General features: G+C 37.4%; 1 protein-coding gene across 1 annotated transcript in view; it reads right to left on the bottom strand.

The window, feature by feature from the left end:
- CNTNAP5 (contactin associated protein family member 5) overlaps nt 1-20,336 on the bottom strand; it is a 973,836-nt gene that overhangs the window by 458,171 nt on the left and 495,329 nt on the right. Inside the window, exon 7 of the mRNA XM_056110141.1 lies at nt 18,816-18,959. Within this exon, the coding sequence (XP_055966116.1) occupies nt 18,816-18,959 (144 nt within the window). The remainder of the gene's footprint in view (nt 1-18,815; nt 18,960-20,336) is intronic.

Raw genomic sequence — 20,336 nt, 5'->3', positions numbered from 1 at the left:
GCAATATCTCATTATCGTTTGGGTTTGCATTTATCTAACAATAGGTCATGAATGACAGAACATGAAGTAACTATTGCTAATGGAGTTACAAAGCTTCCAGGATTGCACTGTAGCACTGTCCTCCCGTTGTTCATCGATTTGCTCTAGCGGGCCCAGTAATGTCTCCATCCTGAGACTTGTTGTTGCTGTGTGTGGCATATTGAATTCACCACGGGTAGTTTCCCAGGCTTTGCCCTGCGGTGAGATACTCTTGGTAGCTTGCCGGGCTCTCTGAGAGAGGCGGAGAAATCCAAGCCAGCTTGGCCAGGCCAGCTGCGCGCAAGACAAATGCCCTACCACTGTGCTATCGCTCCAGCCTCTTGAAAATATTAAAAGAGAAAAAAATTAAAGGCAGGAGGTGGTTGATCCTAAGACAGTACAGTAGGGAGGGCATATGCCTTGCAATGGCCAACCTCCGTTCAATCTCTGGCATCCCATAGGTCCCCTGAGCACCGCCAGGAGGAATTCCTGAGTGCAGAACCAGGAGTAACCTCTGAGAATTTCTGGGTGTGACGCCCAAAACAAAAAAGATAAGTAAATAAATGAATGGATAAAATAGGTGTTGGAGCAATAGTACAGTGGGTAGAGCATTTGCCCTGCACTCAGCCTACCCAGATTCAATCCCCAGCATCCCATATGGTCCCCCAAACACTGCCAGGAATAATTCCCGAGTGAAGAGTCAGGAGTAACCCCAGCAAAGAAAACACTGGGAAAATTAAATGAAAGACTTTTATCTTCCAAATTTTAAATTATACTATAAACCTATAGCAAACAAAACTCTGTGGTGCTGGAATTACGACAGACTTTTAGACCAATGTAACAAAATTGAGAGCCTAGAGACAAACCCTCAGGTACAAGGGAAATTAATCTTTGACAATGAAGTCAGTTTGATAAAGTGGATCAAGGAAAATCTCTGCAATCAATGGTGTTGAGATTCTGTCACATGGCAAAAAAAAAGACAAGAAAAAGGAAAGACAAAAACAGTCTGAATCTCTATCTCACACCATCCATAAATAATTGGTAAAAATGTAGAAAAGGGGGCCAGTGTAATGGCACAGCGAAGACGGTGTTTGCCTTGCACGAGGCCGACCCGAGTTTAATTCCCACATGGTCCATGAACACTGTCGGGCGTAATTCCTGAGTACAGAGCCAGGAGTAACCCCTAAGCATCACTGGATGTGACTCAAAAAGCAAAATAAATAAATAAATAAATAAATAAATAAGGCTGAAAGACCTCAATCTTAGGGGCCTGAGATATAGTACAGAAGTAAGAGTGCTTCCCCTATGCACAATTAAATTAAGTAATGACTCAATATTGTACCTGGGCCAATAAAATATATCAAAGGAAACATAGGCAAACATTTTTATGTTATTTTCTCCAGAGGCATCTTCAATGATACAATGCTATTGTTTAAGAAAACAAAAGCGAAAATAAACAAATTTGACAACATCAAATTAAGAATCTTCTGCACTGTGAAAAAAAAGATGACTGAAATAAATACACAGCCCTCTGAGAGGGAGAAAATATTTCTCCACCGCACATCTGACAAAGGGCTAATATCCAAGATTTATAAAGCACTCACAAAACATACCAAACAGGAAAACAAAACAACCCCATAAATATATAGAGAGGCTCAAAAAGAATAGGTACTAATGGCCAATAGGTACATGAAAAAAGACTCCATATCCATTTCTGAATTTCCACCGCAAAGCCACCCATCTCGCCCTAGATTTTTAATAATGCAGTTGAACCCTGTAACATTTTCCTTTTGTCAGTTGCACAATTGCAGACTTTGTCAGTAGAGGTCACTAAAGAGCCTCTACAGGGCGGAAGCTCCCATAGATACTCTGGGACTGTAGGTTGAGAGGTGACACTCTGTCATCACAAGTTGGGACAACTCACCTAGCCTACATTCTCGCCTCTGCTGGCAGCTTCTGCACACAGTCCTATGTTCTCTCACTAATACTATTTTGCTATGCACAAACTGCTGGTTTTCCAGGTAACTACATACATTGTAAAAAGATCTGATTCTTACCCTTGGAGGTAGTTAGGGGGAACTTTCCAAGTCCCTAAGTTCCTTCATTCTTGCTGTATTCTGAACCTCTTACAGTCATCTTGTTCACACTTTAGTTATTAATAGTCATCCTCAAGTTCACAAGGTTTTATATTATTTTCCTTTCAAACAACCTGAACATTGACAGAGATACCTCTCTCAATCACGTAATTAAATAAAGTGTTTCTCAGAATGCAGTCCAGCTTTTCCCATAGAACAGATCTACTAGCACATACTGTTTCTTTAGGAATGGGTATACAATAAGGACATTTCAGATTATCAGTAATTTGTGAATATAGAGAGAAAATATCACCTTATTTACTATTTTTCTAATCTAAAATTTAATATGGAGTCCTTGATCTGTCACGCATGGATAGGCTATAGAAGGACTATGCGTTCCCAAAATGGTGTACAAAATAGAATGTGTCCACAGTATTCATTATTGTATTAAAATAATATATTGGGGTGGAGTGATAGCACAGCAGGTAGTGTGTTTGCCTTGCACGCGGCCAACCTGGGTTCAATCTCCGGCATCCCATATGGTCCCCCAAGCACCGCCAGGAGTAATTTCTGAGTACAGAGCCAGGAATAACCCCTGAGCATCTCTGGGTGTGACCCAAAAAGTAAAAAAAAAAACCAATAAAATAATATATTCCCCCATGAGATCTTAATGATCTTTGATCTAAAATCCTTAATGTTCTATTGACAAAAGGCCATTTAGAGTTTAGGATAGATATAACCATAGGAGTGTGGAGTTTATGGGGGACTTGAAATAAGTAATGGTCAGAAAAGTGAGGCAATAAAAATAATTATAATTTTATTAGCTATTACTGGCTCAATATATAAAATATACTAAGAGCCACAATGCATATAAAAGTAGGTATTCACTCGAACTTGTAGATGCAGATGCTGAAGCATGAAGAGGTTAAATAACTTTCTTGAGATTCTATATCTACTTTGGCTAATGTTGGGTTTTTATCTCTTTCAAAGATTATATACTTCTTCAACATATATTGCTTTCATCTATATATTTTCTTATTATCATATATTCAGTATATGAGTGCTACGGAAAAACACATTGAGTTTGTGAGATTATAAAATAATTGGGGAGATGTGATTGATTTTGGTAAAGAACTAAACTAAAATAAAACATTGGTTTTAGGAAATGATTATTTCCTTAAAAAATCACAAAATAAAAAGTTTTAGAGGAGGATATGTATAAAATTAATTCCAGTAGCAGTCCTTAGTATCGATCTGGCTGAAAAAAATAGTGGTGAGAAATTGTAGACTATACACATTTTAATATTAGAAGAAATTATTATAACAGGTTCAAATAACCAACAGAAAAGTTATTCATCTACATTGTAGGAGTAGGTGTCTCTGGCCATGGCCATGGAAGGCTTAACTTCGGGGAAAGACAGTTAATATTTAACCAGAGCTCTTAACCATCGTGTTTAACTCAGGAGAAAGCCTGTAAGCAACATACAAGGAAGTGGACATCTTCTTCTCACCAAAGTTAATTATTCTTTCTCCAAAGCTCTTACATTGCAAGAGATATCAAAAAGAGATTTATCTGGCAACTAAAAAAATGACATAAGGGCCTTTTCTGAAACACCTCACTGGTCTTCAATTCTCAAGAAAGCAGTGTTATTCACGGATCTTCCCAGCCTTGATTTTTCCCCTCACTTTAGACAAGAAAGGCATTCAGGCTCTCAGGGAAAAAATAGATGTATAATAAAAATGAATAAAGCCAATGTGTAGTACTTTCCAGGTTAGGAGGAAGAAGATTGTGAATGGCACAGCCATTGGCTATATATCATTGACTTTCTATATTCCTGGGCATAAAGTATCTTTTAGTATAAAGTGTGGATGATGATGTTACCCCTGCCTGCCTCTCATAGATACTTCAGGGACAGAAGAACAAATGTAACCAGGGGTCCATCTGTCTTCTCTCCTTTTATTTCCTTTCAGATATTAACATGATGATTTGTAACATTGTCTATAGGATAACTCTGAAACGTGATTTCTTCAAATAAAAGGACAATCCTTATTGCTAATATTGAAAACAGGCGTTAAAAATATTAGTGTTAGTAGTGGAAAGGTTTGCAAAGGACAGAAGATTTGAGAAGATTTTTACTTTTACTTAGCTAATTCTTTTTAAAGGCATTTGGATATTAAAGGAACATAAAAGCTTGATGTGAAAGGGGCAGGATTACCAGGTTCTTTGGTGCAGACTTTAAATAATATGGAGTAAAGAAAAAACATGGCGGTGACCCTAATAATCTTAATGTCTATTCATTAGTTGTAAATTCAGGAAACATATGTTATTTTTGTATTACCTTTAGCAATCAAATTTAAGCAACTTTTTTCCCCTTTTTGTGCTGTGTGTGTATGGGGGGATGGAGATATCACACTGGCAGTGCTCTGGGAATATTCCTGGTTATGTACTCAAATATCATCCTGGAAGTGCTTGGGAACCAAATTAGATTCCAGACATTAAAACTATGTAGGCCACAAGCAGAGCAAGCGCCTTACTGGCTGTGCTATCCATTAGGCCCCAAGGAACCCAAATTCTTGGAAAGTAAAATCTTATGTGAACTACAAATAATCAAATTAATATGCAAATAAAATACACAAATACAGAGATAGACATTTTCAAGAAACACATTTAAAGACACATCTAATACTTTAGTGGCATGAACTGTTGAGGGACTCCGCGCCAGGCTGTTTTCACTCAGGGCTCCCCAGAGGGGGGCAGGTGAGAGCCCTCACTGCCCCAAGGGACCCAGCTCTCCTGTCAACCTCCACTCCAGGCCGCTTTCCATCATAAGTAACTTCCTACCCATTTTCCATAATTACCACACCATGCTTGATGGAGTTCAGATAGTAGGCAACAGATAGTAGAGAGAAATACATATATATATATATATATATATATATATATATATATATATGCGATAGCACAGCACACAGCAGGTAGGGCATTTGCCTTGCCCGCAGCCCACGCAGCCGACCCGAGTTCAATTCCTCCACCCCTCTCGGAGAGCCCGGCAAGCTACCGAGAGTATCACACCCACACGGCAAAGCCTGCCAAGCTACCTGTGATGTATTTGATATGCCAAAGTCTCACAATAGAGAGGTTACTGGGCCCGCTCAAGCAAATCGTTGAACAACGGGAGGACAGTGACAGTGATATAAATATCACTCTGAAAAGACGCCTGTCTTTGAAAACTCTTGAACTTATTTGCCAGCATGGTTTGGCGCATGCCTCAGGCAACCGCAAGCTAACGTCGGAGCTCGCAAAACAGTGCAGAGATGCGATCAAGGGAGACCTCGAAGAGAGAAGAGCAGAAGTGCTGGTAGATGCGGCAGAAGCTAGGAAAAGTATTCGTAACGCCCGTCTGTCCTTCGCCAACTACAAAACCAAGATGACTGCCCTCCGACGTCCTGATGGATCCATCACATACTCCAGAACGGCAATGGAGAAGATTATCCATGACTTCTACTCAAATCTCTTCGATAGCCATGTCCACTTGCCGACATACCAAATTCCACAGGATGGATATGTCACTCCCAATGTCTCCCTTCCGAAATCCGACATGCCATTTCGTCGGTAAAGAAACGAACAGCACCAGGCCCAGACAAGGTCAGACCTGAACACCTGAAGAACCTGCCATCAGTACTCATCAATACAGTGGCTTGGTTCTTCACATGCTACCTGTCTGAACGCAAGATTCCGTCCCAATGGAAAACCAGCAGGACCGTACTACTGTTCAAGAAGGGAAACATCCATGACATTGGCAACTATCGACGGATCTGCCTATTGTCTGTCATCTACAAGTTGTTCACTCGAATCATCCTAAATAGGATTGGCAGAACACTAGAAGAAGGACAACCATGCGAGCAAGCCGGGTTCCGCAAAGGATTCAGCACCATCGACCATATCCACCCGATAACCAAGCTCATTGAGGTATCTCGGGAGTTCAAGCTGCTGCTCTGTTAAACGTTCATTGATTTAAAGAAGGCCTTTGATTCTGTTAAGATGGAAGCAGTCATTGAAGCCCTAGCCAATCAGGGCATTCAAGCCCAATACATCAATATCCTCCGTGAGCTCTATTGTGGATTCACTACCAGGATCTCACCATTCTACAAAGAAGTGATCGTTGATGTCAAGGGAGGGGTTCAGCAGGGTGATACCATTTCACCGAAACTCTTCAGTGCCACCCTCGAGAACATCATGCGACAACTGGAATGGGAAAGAATGGGAGTGAAGATAGATGGTTGGCAATTACACCATCTCCGCTTTGCTGATGACATTGTTTTAATAACACCAAACATCAGCCAAGAGGCACAAATGCTGGCCGACTTTGACCGTGAGTGTGGAAAGGTAGGACTACAACTGAATCTTACGAAGACAATGTTTATGAGAAACAGCCTCGTTCCTGATGCCCCATTCGCTCTCAATGGAACAACCATCTCCGAATGCAACAGCTATGTGTACCTAGGTCGAGAAGTCAACATGACAAATGCCCTGGCACCCCACCTGCGCAGGAGGAAGAGAGCGGCTTGGAACGCCTTCAAGAACGTCGAAGAAATAGCTAAGAGGACAAAGAACCTCCGGCTCTGGGCACATCTCTTTGATTCCACTGTTCTTCCTGCATTAACATATGCCTCAGAGACCTGGGCCCTACGTAAACAGGATAAGAATGCTATTTGTGTCTCCCAAAGAGGAATTGAAAGAGCTATGCTTGGAATATCACGTTTCACTCAAATGAGAGAAAGAATCCGGAGTTTCGACATCCGTCGACGATCAAGAATCAGGGACGCTGTCTCATTTGTCAAGGTGTCAAAAATCAGATGGGCTGGTCACGTAATGAGATTTAAAGACGACCGCTGGACTAGAGCTGTTACTGACTGGATTCCACGGGATGTCAAAAGACCGCAACCGCATGAACGCCAACCTACCAGATGGTCAGACTTCTTCATCAAGATCATGAACGATCGGTTTGAGGGTCTTCATGTTCCCAGAGCGAACAGATGCCATTAAGCTACACTAGCACGTTACAGGGACAAATGGAGACATTACTGGCACCCACTCGAGCAAATCAACGACTAACGGGAAGTTAAGTGATTAAGTGATTAAGTGATATATATATATATATACATATATATATATACATATATATATATATATATATATATATATATATAATCTGAAAACCCAGCAAGCTACTGAGAGTATCCTGCCCGCACGAACAGAGCTTGACAAGCTCTCCGTGGCATATTCAATATGCCAAAACCAGTAACTATAACAGGTCTTATTCCCCTGATGACCCTGAAAGAGCTTCCAATCATTGGGAAAGACGAGTAAGAAGAGGCTGCTAAAATCTCAGCACTGGGACAAAGAGACTTTACTGATACCTGCTCTAGTAATCAGTGAACAACAGGATGATAGGGACAGTGACAGTGAACTGTTGAAAGCAGAACATAAAATTGTCAATAATGTTTGGTTTGTGTTGGGGCAAGAAAGATAGCTTGTCTTGAACACAGCCAATGCAAGTTTGCTATCAGGCTCCATTATGTCCACTAAGCAATACAAGGAATTATTCCTGAATGCAGAACTAGGATAACCCTGAGTATTACCAGGTGTGGTCCCAAATTAAAACAAGCAAAAAGTTGGTCTATAGTAAGAATGATAGTTGTTAAGATGGCTCAGGACCGGAGATGTGTGTTGAAAGTAGATAAAGGACCAAACATGATGGCCTCTCAGATTCTGTATTGCAAACCATGATGCCCAAAATTAGTGAGAGAGTAAGAAGGAAATTATCTGCCATTCTGGGGTGGGGTGGGGTGGGGTGGGGGAGTCGAGTGGGATACCTGGAAAATTGGCTGTGGAAAATGCACACTGGTGGAGGGATGGGTGTTCAATCATTGTATGACTGAAACTCAATCATGAAAGCTTTGTATCTCATGGTGATTCAATAAAAATATAAATAAATAAACAAAAAGAATAGACATTAAAAGGTTGTTTTGTTTTATAAAATAAATACTCGAAACATGACATATATGGGAATGAGAACATTATTTTACTCTATGACTGATCTGGGGGTTCTATATATTCCAAAGAAATGTGAATAATCATATTAAAGTATTTTTTAAAGTTTAAGAAGTTATCAATAAATATATTTTTTCCTTTTGGAAATGAAGTTTAGAAGTTAAAGCACTTGTTGCATGCTACTGATCCAGATTTGATTTCCAACACAGCACAGAGTTCCCTCAGCACGATGAGCATTGCACCCTCAGCAGAGAGCCGAGAGTGAGCCATAAACACTAGCAGGGATGACTCAATTAATAAATAAATAAAATGTTGCAGCTAAGCTAAAAAATTTCTTACCTTAGTAAAGAAAATTTCACCTCTGATTTCAGGAAGAACAATTGTTAAATAGAATGGACATTGCATTGCCAAATATATTTTAATTTTAAATTATTGTTCCTTAAATGATATAAGTAATTTCAATTTGTCTAATTTTTTGTATTGCAGTTTCGACATCTCTGGAAGGTAAGAATTTGGAAATTATTTTTCTGGACTATCAGAAGCATACAACATAGAAACAGGTGATGTGAATGTCAGACTAGTTAATTAACATTGAAAAAGAGTCAGAATGTGAAGAGACAATATATGATATGTCAGTTGATTTTTTTCAAACAATTATTCCAGCAAGTGAAATATTGTTTATCACAGAACATATTTGAAAAGATGAAACATAATCCCAGTGACAAACTAAAGAAATTATAGGCTTCACTAGATATGAGAGTTTTATCTAAGCAATTTTCATGAAGTTTTGGGTAACATACAGTTAGAACGAAGACTTGTTACAATATGTATGTATATGTGTGCTTTTGAGTGCACATGTGCATGTATCTAAATAGATGTGAATGTGTGTGATCTTATGTGCAGATTTTATTTATGCTGATCTCCAGATGTGTTTCCTTTACTTCAAATCTCTAAGAAACAATAACTACACCCAATCAATGAGTTGCAAGGCAACAGAGAAACAAACAGATAAATAAGCTTCACAAAACTCCACTATTGTTACATATTCAACATCATAGATCAAAGACCATGGAAAGCACCTCTTTAAATGTCTTATTGTAAAGGAGCCTATCACTTGATAAAACCCAGACTGTACCTTCACTTGATCAAACCCAGACTGTACCTAGGAATTAAATTCTTGAAATAAATGAACTGATAAGTTTAAACATATCTACTGGAAACCATCTTATAACTTCTTTTTGGAGTGAGCTAAATGTCAAATTGAAGAAGTAAAAATCGAAGTACTTCCAAACACTTTTTGCTATTTGCTAGAGTCATAGAATTTAAAAACTACATCAGGTTTATGAATTGTCCACATAGGATCATAAAGAACATGGAAGAATGAGATAATAAAGTTTAAGTGAATTAATACAAATTTTATTGAATAATGTCCCAATTTATTTAGTATTGTTCCATTGGTATTTACTGTGGACACTTAATTGTGATCAGTGCATTCTTATTCCATATAATAAATATTACTTTGAGGTAAATATTATCATTAACCTGATTTTATATATTTAATATAACAACCATATTGAGCATTCATGATGGATAACATTTTGAGGCAAGTATTATGATTGTTTTATTATAACATTCCCAGTGTTCTCCCTTTCGAAATGCAATACGCCATCTTGTCAGTAAAGAAACAAAGAGCACCTGGACCAGACGAGGTCAGACCTGAACACCTGAAGAACTTACCGTCAGTACTCATCAATACGCTGGCTCAGCTCTTCACATGCTACCTGTCTGAATGCAAGGTTCCATCCCAATGGAAAACCAGCAGGACTGTACTACTATACAAGAAGGGACATATCCACGACATTGGCAACTATCGCCCAATCTGCCTATTGTCTGTCATCTACAAACTGTTCACTCGAGTCATCCTAAATAGGATTGGCAGAACACTAGATGAAGGACAACCATGCGAACAAGCCAGGTTTTGAAAAGGTTTCAGCACCATCGACCATATCCACACGATAACCAAGCTCATTGAGGTTTCTCAGGAGTTCAAGATGCCACTCTGTCTAACGTTCATTGATTTAAAGAAGGCCTTTAATTCTGTTGAGACGGAAGCAGTCATAGAAGCCCTAGCCAATCAGGACGTACAAACTCAATACATCAGGATCCTCCATGAGCTCTATTACAGATTCACTACCAGAATCTCACCATTCTACAAAGAAGTAACCATCCATGTCAAGAGAGGGGTTCGGGAGGGTGATACCATTTCACCAAAACTCTTCAGTGCCACCCTAGAGAGCATCATGTGAGGACTGGAATGGGAAGGAATGGGAGTGAAGATAGATGGTTGGCAACTACACCACCTCCGCTTTGCTGATGACATCGTTCTAATAACACCAAACATCAGCCAAGCGGCACAAATGCTGACCAACTTGGACCGTGAATGTGGAAAGTTTGGACTACAACTGAATCTCAAAAAGACAATGTTCATGAGAAATAGTCTTGTTCCTGATGCTCCATTCACTCTCAACAGAACCATCGTCTCCGAATGTAACAGTTATATATATCTACGTCGAGAAATCAACATGATGAATGACCTGGCACCTGAATTACGCAGGAGGAACAGAGCGGCTTGGAATGCCTTCAAGAGTATTGAAGAAATAACTAAGAGGACAAAGAAACTCCAGCTACGCACACATCTCTTTGATTCCACTGTTCTTCCTGCATTAATATATGCCTCAGAGATCTGGGCCCTACGAAAACAGGATGAGAATGCTATTGGGGTCTCTCAAAGAGGAATCGAAAGAGCTATGCTTGGAATATCATGATTCACTCAAATGAGAGATAGAATCCGGAGTTCCGATCTCCGTCAACGCTCAAAAATCAGGGACGCTGTCTCATTTGCCAAGGCATCAAAAATCAAATGAGCTGGACACGTTATGAGGTTTAAAGACGACCGCTGGACTAGAGCCATTACTGAGTGGATTCCACGGGACATCAAAAGATTGTGTGGACGCCCACCTACAAGATGGTCAGACTTCTTTGTCAAAACCCTAAGTGATCGGTTTGAGGCTCTGCATGTTCCTAGAATGAGCAGATGCCATTGGGCTATGCTAGCATGCAACAGGGATGAATGGAGACATTACTGGCACCCACTTGAGTAAATCGATGAGTAACGGGGTATCAAGTGATCAAGTGATTATAAGATTGACCCATTTTACATATGAAAATATCGATATTTGATAACTGTCCAAATCTTTTAACAAAGTTGTCCATGAAACTGAACAAAAAAGCATTTTGATTTTTTTTTAGAAATTTTACCTATTTAAAATAGATTTGAAAGTAGTATTTAGATTTGAAAGCATTATTATTATTATTATTGCTATTATTTTTAGTTTTGGGGCTGTACCTGGCTGTGCTCCAGGCTTACTTCTTGTCTTAAACTCAAAAATTACTCTTGGCAGGGCTCGGGAAACACCGTGGTGCCCAAGATTGATACCACATCAGCCATGTGCAAGGTAAACTCCTAACCCACTGCACTATCTCTGACTCACGAAAGAATCATTATAAGTGCTTAGTATTGGTCATAACCCACCCAATTACTTGATGTCAATTATTTGGATCCAAAGACATAAAAGAATATTGACATAATCAATTTTAACACCGAGACCAATAAAAACCAATTGTAAAACAGCTATTTCACCATATTAAAAGTAAAGGTACATGAGCATTTTTACTATATGGTTCTTTTAAATGAAAAATTTTCTTAATAACTTAAAATGAAGTGGTGTACACTTCAGTTGACACTGGGAAAATCCTGTCTCTCCTGGCTTTCTCGAACAGGGCCTGTAACACCCAGAAAATAAAAAAGTATTGAAAAAAATCCATCTTTCCTTATGAAGGGTAAGGCATGAAATTAATCATTTTCAAGAAACTTGCAGGCAATCTATTTCTTATATTGTGTAAGTAATAATTCACATTACAGGTACTGTACACACACTTCAATGGGCCATTTGCTTTCTGATTGTTTATTATATGGCCTGTATTAGCATAGGATGGAAGATTTGAGGAAGAATAGTGAGGTATTTTTTATGTCTACTTTAAGCTGTTATTTTTACTGCAGTGAGGGTTGTGGAGGATCATCTTGTAGTCAAATCGAGCTATAAGACAAAATTAAATTATCCCCATGAAACAGCTGGTAAATGCTCAGAGAGTGGGCAGGTCCCACAAAAGTAAATAAATAACATAAAAAGGAAAGACAAATTGCAATTGGGATGCTGCCTGAGTTCAGCTTGCGGCAGTTTCCTTCTGTATGTAAATAAGGCTGGTGTTTCCTTACCTTCAAATCACAAGGAACATATAAGTATTAACATACTTGTGCTATCTAATTTGTTTTTACATTTAATATCTTGCTAAACGTTAATTCAATAAATGTGAATATTTCTGATGACTCAATCCTTTTGAGAACATCTGAAAAAAAGAAAATAAGCCCCAGCACTTCCAATATCCTCGCTTAGCACTGTAGTGACTTAGTGACAAGATGCAAAGTTGATTTTGAAGCTGATATTGTTGTTTGGGGGATAACATTAAGCACAGTTATGGAAATAAAACTTTGTTCTTGCAACTAATAGCGCAAGCCATTCCCTCCCATTTTTTTTCCAAAAGAAAATGACCAGGTATACGAATGTGTGTGTGTGTGTGTGTGTGCGTGTTGCATATTTATGTGAATTCTCACTTAATCAAAGTGGTGGAACAGTTTAGAAGAAAAATCATGTTCTTTTCCATTCAATTTTTGATGTTTAAAACTAAAAGTTGTCTACTCATGAAGTAAGCAGCTTCTTTGGATTTTTTCCCAGGTATATAGAGCTAAACATATTTTTTGCACTTTCATTAAAAATACTGCCAATTAAACTCTGAGGAATAAAATGTTCCTATAAAGTTTTAGACAACTTGGTAAGTGTCATAGTAATTTAAAATCGATAACATAAAACATTTATTAGAGTTGTAGTTAATTCTCTCGGAATTGGAGATGACAGAGTCAGCCAATATTAAGGAATTCGTGTATCCTCTCCTTGTTCTTACTTATTTCCCTTTCATTGCTATGCTTGTTTAGCGTCAGTATTTCACCCTTAAGTGTACTTAAATGTACTATCACATAATATATATGGAGAATTATTTTATGAATGTTGCCATAGGGAATTTAGTTACTTATGTCTAAGGATTAACTCTTAGACTTTCAAGTCCAAGTTATGAACAAAGGAAGTGAGTAACATTTTCATGAAACCCTTGCATTTTAACTTGTTCATCTAACTCTGAATCACTGTAAGTAGCACTGCCCTCTTTTGGGGGTGTGTTGATACTTATGACATTAGTCTAAACCAGATGCCCAGTACTAATACCACTGTGTCAACATATCAAATTCAGTGAAACTACCATATTTTGAAATATTTTTTGGGAGATAAGACTGAGAAAGAGATGAATATGAATATAATTTACACCAATCAAGTTTTCTGAGTTATACCCAAGAAATACATCACTATCAAATGACTGCATAAATGGATTAGGAAATGAATAATCTACATACTTGTGGGTAAGAACCCTGAGCATAAGCCAAGACATATGTAAGTAATGTCACTGGATTTCCTAAGCAGAGGCAGGTGACTAAATTCTCTTAAAATAGTCCTACTGCAATTATTAGGGGAAAGAAATTGATAGAAATTTTTTTTAAGTTTATTCTTTTTATTTCTTGTTTTTGGGTCACACTAAGTTGTGCTCAGGGCTTACTCCTGGTTCTGTATGCGAGATTCACTTCTGGTGGGGCTCAGGATACCTTATAGGGTATGGAGATCAAACTTGACTCAGAAGAGTACAAGGCAAGCACCCGCTATACTATCTCTCCAGTCTCCAAAACATTTATAACTTTTAATCAAAGTCTGATTTCCATCAGACAAGGCTAACTTTTATTCTGTAATTCAATGCCTACTTTTTAGAAATATGCTATTATACGGGATTCTAACAAATTTAAATTAAAGGTTATAGTTATTAAGGAAAATGTAAATGCCAAAGCCATTTTAATTCCATAGATTGTTAAGATGGTTCAATGACAAGATTCCAAAGAGAATTAGATGGTGTCTGTCAATTAAAAGCCAATCATGTAGTCCCAAGTTAGAAGAGTGTGGTTTTCATTATTCCCCCCAAAACTAACACACACACACACACACACACACAATCAGTATATATAAAGGAAATTGAAAAAAATATGAAAGTGGAAGGAAGAGAGTAATTTTCTAGTATAACACTGAATCCCCCCAAAAATAGAGATTTTCTAAGATTTGTTGAAGAATTCAGCAATCCAAAGAAACTAGTACAAACAAACAAAATCTACCAGAAATCTGTTCTCTGATCTAGAAACAAGAAAACAGCAACATAAGCAAGACAGGTAATGATTTTGTATTTCGGCTTAATAGAAAAATACTATATCCAAATTTCCTTCCAATATATTATAACAGGTACTTTAGTCCCCTTGCCAGAACAGCTAGATTGAATTTTGCTTCTGATCAGATGATAGCAGGTCTCTGGTTATATATTAAAACAACATAGATTTCTTATGAGACCTAGAGCTTTATCAAGAGGATGAATTACTTCCTGTATGAAAGGTATAAGAAGTGGCTTAGTGTAGAATCAGGAATTTTACTAAAAGTCAGAGATCACAATGATGCACCAACATAAAATACCCACCCACCCACACACACATGCCCGCATGCATGCTCGCAAGCAGACAGAAGTCATATAGGAAACAATTTTGGGGCTTTCTCCGCATTGCTAAGAAAGGGATCCTGAAGCTTTCTTATTCTAAGATAGGAAAGTAAGAGTAAAAAAATAGCATAGAGTCATAGTTCTTGCCCTTCTTTGCTTAGAAATAAAAGGAGCTTCCCTGTCCTGGGGGTCATTTTGCATTAAGCGTGAAACCTGAATTCTATTCCATCATGAAGTGTTAAGGAAAATACTGTCCCCTAACAGAATAGTGTCAGAACAAAATAGCTAAAGGTAAAAGTTTGAAATAGTATCATAACATAACAGACCAAAAATATTCAAGTTAGAATAAAAAAAAGTTTTGCAAAAAATAAAAGGTGGGGGGATCAAATAGAATGTCAGAGATAACTAGTAGATGCCAAATCTGAGGTAAGACATGTTAGAGTTACCTGACAAAGTATTTATTTTGATAAAAATCCTTCATGGGACAATTGCACATTGGATACAAACAAAAAATAAAAACTATCCATAAATAACTGAAATAATCAGGACCCAGATGGTAACTCAATGGCTTAGAGCATCTGTCTTGCAAGCATATGGTCAAGATTTCAATGCACACTTCCACATATGCACTGAGAGTAGTCTCAAGGCTCTGCTGTTTGTGATTGGTAAATTTACTGTATGTAATTGCTAGCACTACAAGTGTTTTCATCTACACTGCAGCTATGTGCATGTAAACATGCAATCAGAGATGTAAGAACTTAAAACTAGGAAGTTTGATTACTGACAAGAATATGTATGACAATAATAGCAACTCCTGGTGAGCACAATAAGCAGAATATGCTTGCGCAGCAGAAATAAAAAGAATTGCATTACTGGACAAAACAGATTATATGCACTGAACGGAGTGGGAACCCCAGGAATTACCAGTCAAGCATGTGAGTGTTGCAACCAGAAGTGTGAGCCCAACAAACATCCTTACCAAAAAAAGTGTCAGTACCATATTGAGGTGTGTCTATTGCAGCAACAAAAATACTGCAAAGAAAGATAGGCAATGTAATTACAACGAAAAGTCACTAAAATACTTAGGAAGAAAAATGTTGGCAGTGTAGAAAATTACTTAGAACTAAGGAAAATGTTCTAAGAAAATGTTCTAATTATGTAAAGAACAAAATTAAATTTTGGAACACAGAAGCACTATATTAGAAATTAAAAATAATCAGTATGAATGATTATAGAGTGAAGAAAATAGATATTGACTTGAAGCTCTGATAGAAATAATTTGATTTAAACATCAAACAATATGGACTCCCCAAAAGAACAATATTTGAATTGTGTTAATTTAATGCCTTGCCAAAAGATTCATATATAAAATTCAGGAATGAGAGGAGAAAAATGGAAGTAAAAAATGGAAGGAGAAAAACACATATGTATGTGTGTATACTTAAAGAAAAATAGGAACATTTCCAAAGTTTTTTGAAAGTAAAATAAAACAAAAGATATCCACAGGATAACATATTATGCATCAACTTTCTGAAAACTAAGGAAAAGGAAGAGATTTTGAAACAGTGAAAATATATCAAAACATATTGGAAGAAATTGATTTCAGAAAGCAAATTTTTTACCAGAAATCACAGAGGCTAGAAAAACTAGCCCAGGATTTCTCAAGTGCTGAAAGAAAACAACTGTTAACCTGGAATCTTATATCCAGGGAACATATCTTTCAAATAAGATAGCTGTGTCATACTACTAAATAATAAGAAAAGATAGCAGTATTTGTCACCAGCAAATACATAGTAAAAGTAAATTAAGCAGAAATTATGAAATAAATCAACTAGTCGAAAGAAAGAATAATAATGTACAAAAGTGTAATAAATGCAATAAAAGTCCCATTTCTTTGAGGTTTTTGAAGATTTAAGTTTTCTAGCAAAAACAAAAATAGTTACCTTTTTTTTTTTTTTTTTTTTTTGCTTTTTGGGTCACACGTGACGATGCACAGGGGTTACTCCTTGCCCTGAACTCAGGAGTTACTCCTGGCAGTGCTCAAGGGACCATATGGGATGCTGGGAATCAAACCCAGGTTGGCCGCGTGCAAAGCAAACGCCCTACCTGCTGTGCTATCTCTCCAGTTCCAAGTTACCTTTTTCTAAATGTACAAAGATAAGAGAAGAATTAAGATAATTACATAATTAAAAAGGATACTAAAAGGAATACAAAGAAATACTGGATTCTTATACTTTACTGAATGTAATGAAATGCAAAAAACTAATACCAAACTATGTGCGTGTAAAATAATACCGAACAACATTAATAAAATTTACATTTTTTCCCCCTCCCGTTGATCGTCAATTTGCTCAAGCGGGCCCAGTAACGTCTCCATTGGAGACTTTGTTGTTACTGTGTCTGGCATATCGAATACTCTTGGTAGCTTGCCGGGCTCTCCGAGAGGGGCGGAGGAATCGAACTCGGGTCGGCCATGTTGGCTGCTTGTAAGGCGAACGCCCTACCCGCTGTGCTATCGCTCCAGCCCCTAAAGAAGAGCGCCCGAACAAAATGTTTTAATATTATACACATGAAAATATCCTTTAATATCATTTTTAAAATATTCTGATGGGAAAATAGAAAACAAAAACAGTACATTAGCATTAACATTGAATGTGAAAGGTTTAAATACATCAAATGCATATTATTTAAATACACCAATTGAAAGACACAAAGCTTGACAGAATGGGCTAAAAGCATAACAACATTCTTTAGTTCTCCTGAAAGAAATGTATTTCAAATTTAATGATTTAGGAAGGTTAAAATGAAAAGCTAGATTTAAAAAATCCTGCAAATATTTCTTAAAGAAGATATAAGTGGTTATCTAAAAATCAACTAAATTTGACTTCAAATTAATCATTCAATAAGAATACTTTGCAATGATAAAAGTCCAATTTACATGGAAAACCTGACCATCTTAAATTTGCATAACAAAACAATAGAACTGTAAAAGACCCAAAGAAAGACTAATAGAAATTGAAGGAGAGATAGACAAATAGACAAATGTAGTTAGAAAAATTAGTACCATACTTTGCATCTAGTATAAAATAGATACAAGACTAGGTATTGTAAAGGCAATAGTGAAAGAGAAAGACAATCCTATTCATCATGAACCTCAGAATTTTGGGAAGGACAAATATTCATTAATCTGCATAACTTGCTAGTATGAGAAATACTAAAAAGATAATCTCTAACAAACCTAAAGTTTAAATATGATTGCAGGTTTGAAGCTGAGATCTGTGGTTTAAACTCTATCATTAATAGCTTTGTAAGTCACAGTAGCTAATTAAAAAATAAATATAAAATATTTGTAACATAAAGCTAAAGATCTTAAATATGAAAAAGAAAGATATTTTATGGGAAATACACTGTACTATTAACAATAAGTGGGCAAATATTTAATTCACAAACAATTTTAAGCATTAAAATTTATGATTTCTTTGTTACATCTCCTAGAGGTAATTAAGACATATATTTTAGCTCAGTGTAGTACACAATGCCTACCTCCATTTGGCTTACAACTCACAACAAAGAACATAGAATTTTTTACATACCTTTAATGCATTTGTTTTCCCCAATACTATAATTCACACTGTCCCTGCCTTTTAACTCACTCTAAAGTTTTACCTAGGTGGATGATGGAACCTCAGAATAGCGTCATATAAATAGATTTTGTTGATTTTTCTTTTTTTCTTTTTTTTTTTTTTTTGCTTTTTTGGATCATACCTAGCAATGCTCAGGGATGCTGGGAATCGAACCTGGGTCATCCACGTGTAAGGCAAACGACTACCCGCTGTGCTATCCCTCCATGGAATGGTGAATGCAAAACTTATTCCAAAATGTTACAAATCACTGAAAAAAATAAGCAAACTTACCACAGTGTAGATCTGATGCTTTCTTCTTTTAGCGAGGTCAATTATGTTCACTCCATTGTAGTAAAGGTTTTCAATACATCCATGGAAGTTTTTCTTTAAAAAGGTCCCTGGTTTGCCTGGTACTGGAATTCCTCCAAAACTAAGCTATATGAGGAGGAAAATAACTCATCTTAGTTATAAGTACAGAAGGAATAGGAAAACAACTTCATTCCGGTATATTCAATTGTATGTACAAGCCAAGAGGCTGTAATAATTACAGATACCACTTGATTATGAATTTGAAAGGATACTGATTAGTACATGTAAAAATAAGTATAATTGCCTGCTTTTTAAGGACTTTCTTTTACAAAACTTTCTTTCTGAACCTGTTTAATTCTAAATAAAACAATAATTTACAAAAGAATGAGAAAATAAAATCAATACTTTTATATGCATCTGTTATATACACACCTGAGAAAATGAAACACATGGGACAATAATGCCCTATATTCAGTTCAGCAAGGCCTAATTTTAAAGTTTGTTTCATGCACGATATCTTATGTGAAACTTATTTCCAAGTTATTTTCTATAAAAATAAAAATAGGAGGTCATTAAACTATCTCATATAGTTTTTGAAAGAAGTAAAGATCAATATAATAACAGTCACAGTTGTCAATAACAGAATTTATTAAACATCTATGTTAAAATGGAAAGTGTGTGCAATGCTAATTGAAAATACAATACTAATAATCCACTGTACAATTCAAAATATATGTTCATAATATAGATTTTTACCACTGTAAATAAAATAATTCAGTGAGTTGCTGCCTCACCGGGGCCCATTGGAGGGAAGCGGGTTGAGTTTTCCTCCCTGCCCCGATCAGGGCTCTGGCAGCAGAAGACCTCCAGAACCAGCCACCACCATGCTGAGACCACTCTCCACACACATGAAGGTACTGGCAGGGGAACAAAGGCACGCAGGTCCCGGGGCTGAGATCTCCAAACCTACTCGGATCGGGGCTAAGCATCCTCCACCCAGATCCTCCAAATTCCAGTAGGCGGGAGTCACACCCACCAACTGGCCCTCTGGCGCCATGTAATCCCATCAATGGCCAAGACTCAGAGACTATAAAACCCAGCTCCCGGGTTTTATCATCTTATCTTCTCATTTGTACTTTGGACAAACTGGCAAGCTACCGAATGTAACTTGCCCACATAGCAGAGTCTGGCAAACTCCCCGTGGCGTACCCAATATGCCAAATACGAGTAACAATGAAGGGTCTCATTCTCCTAACTCTGAAGGAGCCTTGAATATGGCACTTTTTTAAGAATCTCAGGGCTAGGACGAAGGAGACGTTACTGGGCCCCACTCGAGGCAATCGAAGAATAACAGGATGGTCGTGAGTTGCTACACTGAATTATTCTATTTACTTGAAAAATGGAGTGGGGCCAGTTGTGCTTAGGTCTTACTCTGGATTCTGTGCCCAGGGATTGCTCCTGAGAGTGTTTGGGGGACCATAGGTGGAACCAACGTTCACCATG

The sequence above is a fragment of the Sorex fumeus genome, unplaced genomic scaffold (genome assembly GCF_029834395.1).
Source record: "Sorex fumeus unplaced genomic scaffold, SorFum_2.1 ptg000009l, whole genome shotgun sequence".
Classification (NCBI taxonomy): Eukaryota; Metazoa; Chordata; class Mammalia; order Eulipotyphla; family Soricidae; genus Sorex; species Sorex fumeus.
Note: the sequence above shows the minus strand (reverse complement) of the source record. Positions and strands in the feature narration are given on the sequence as shown.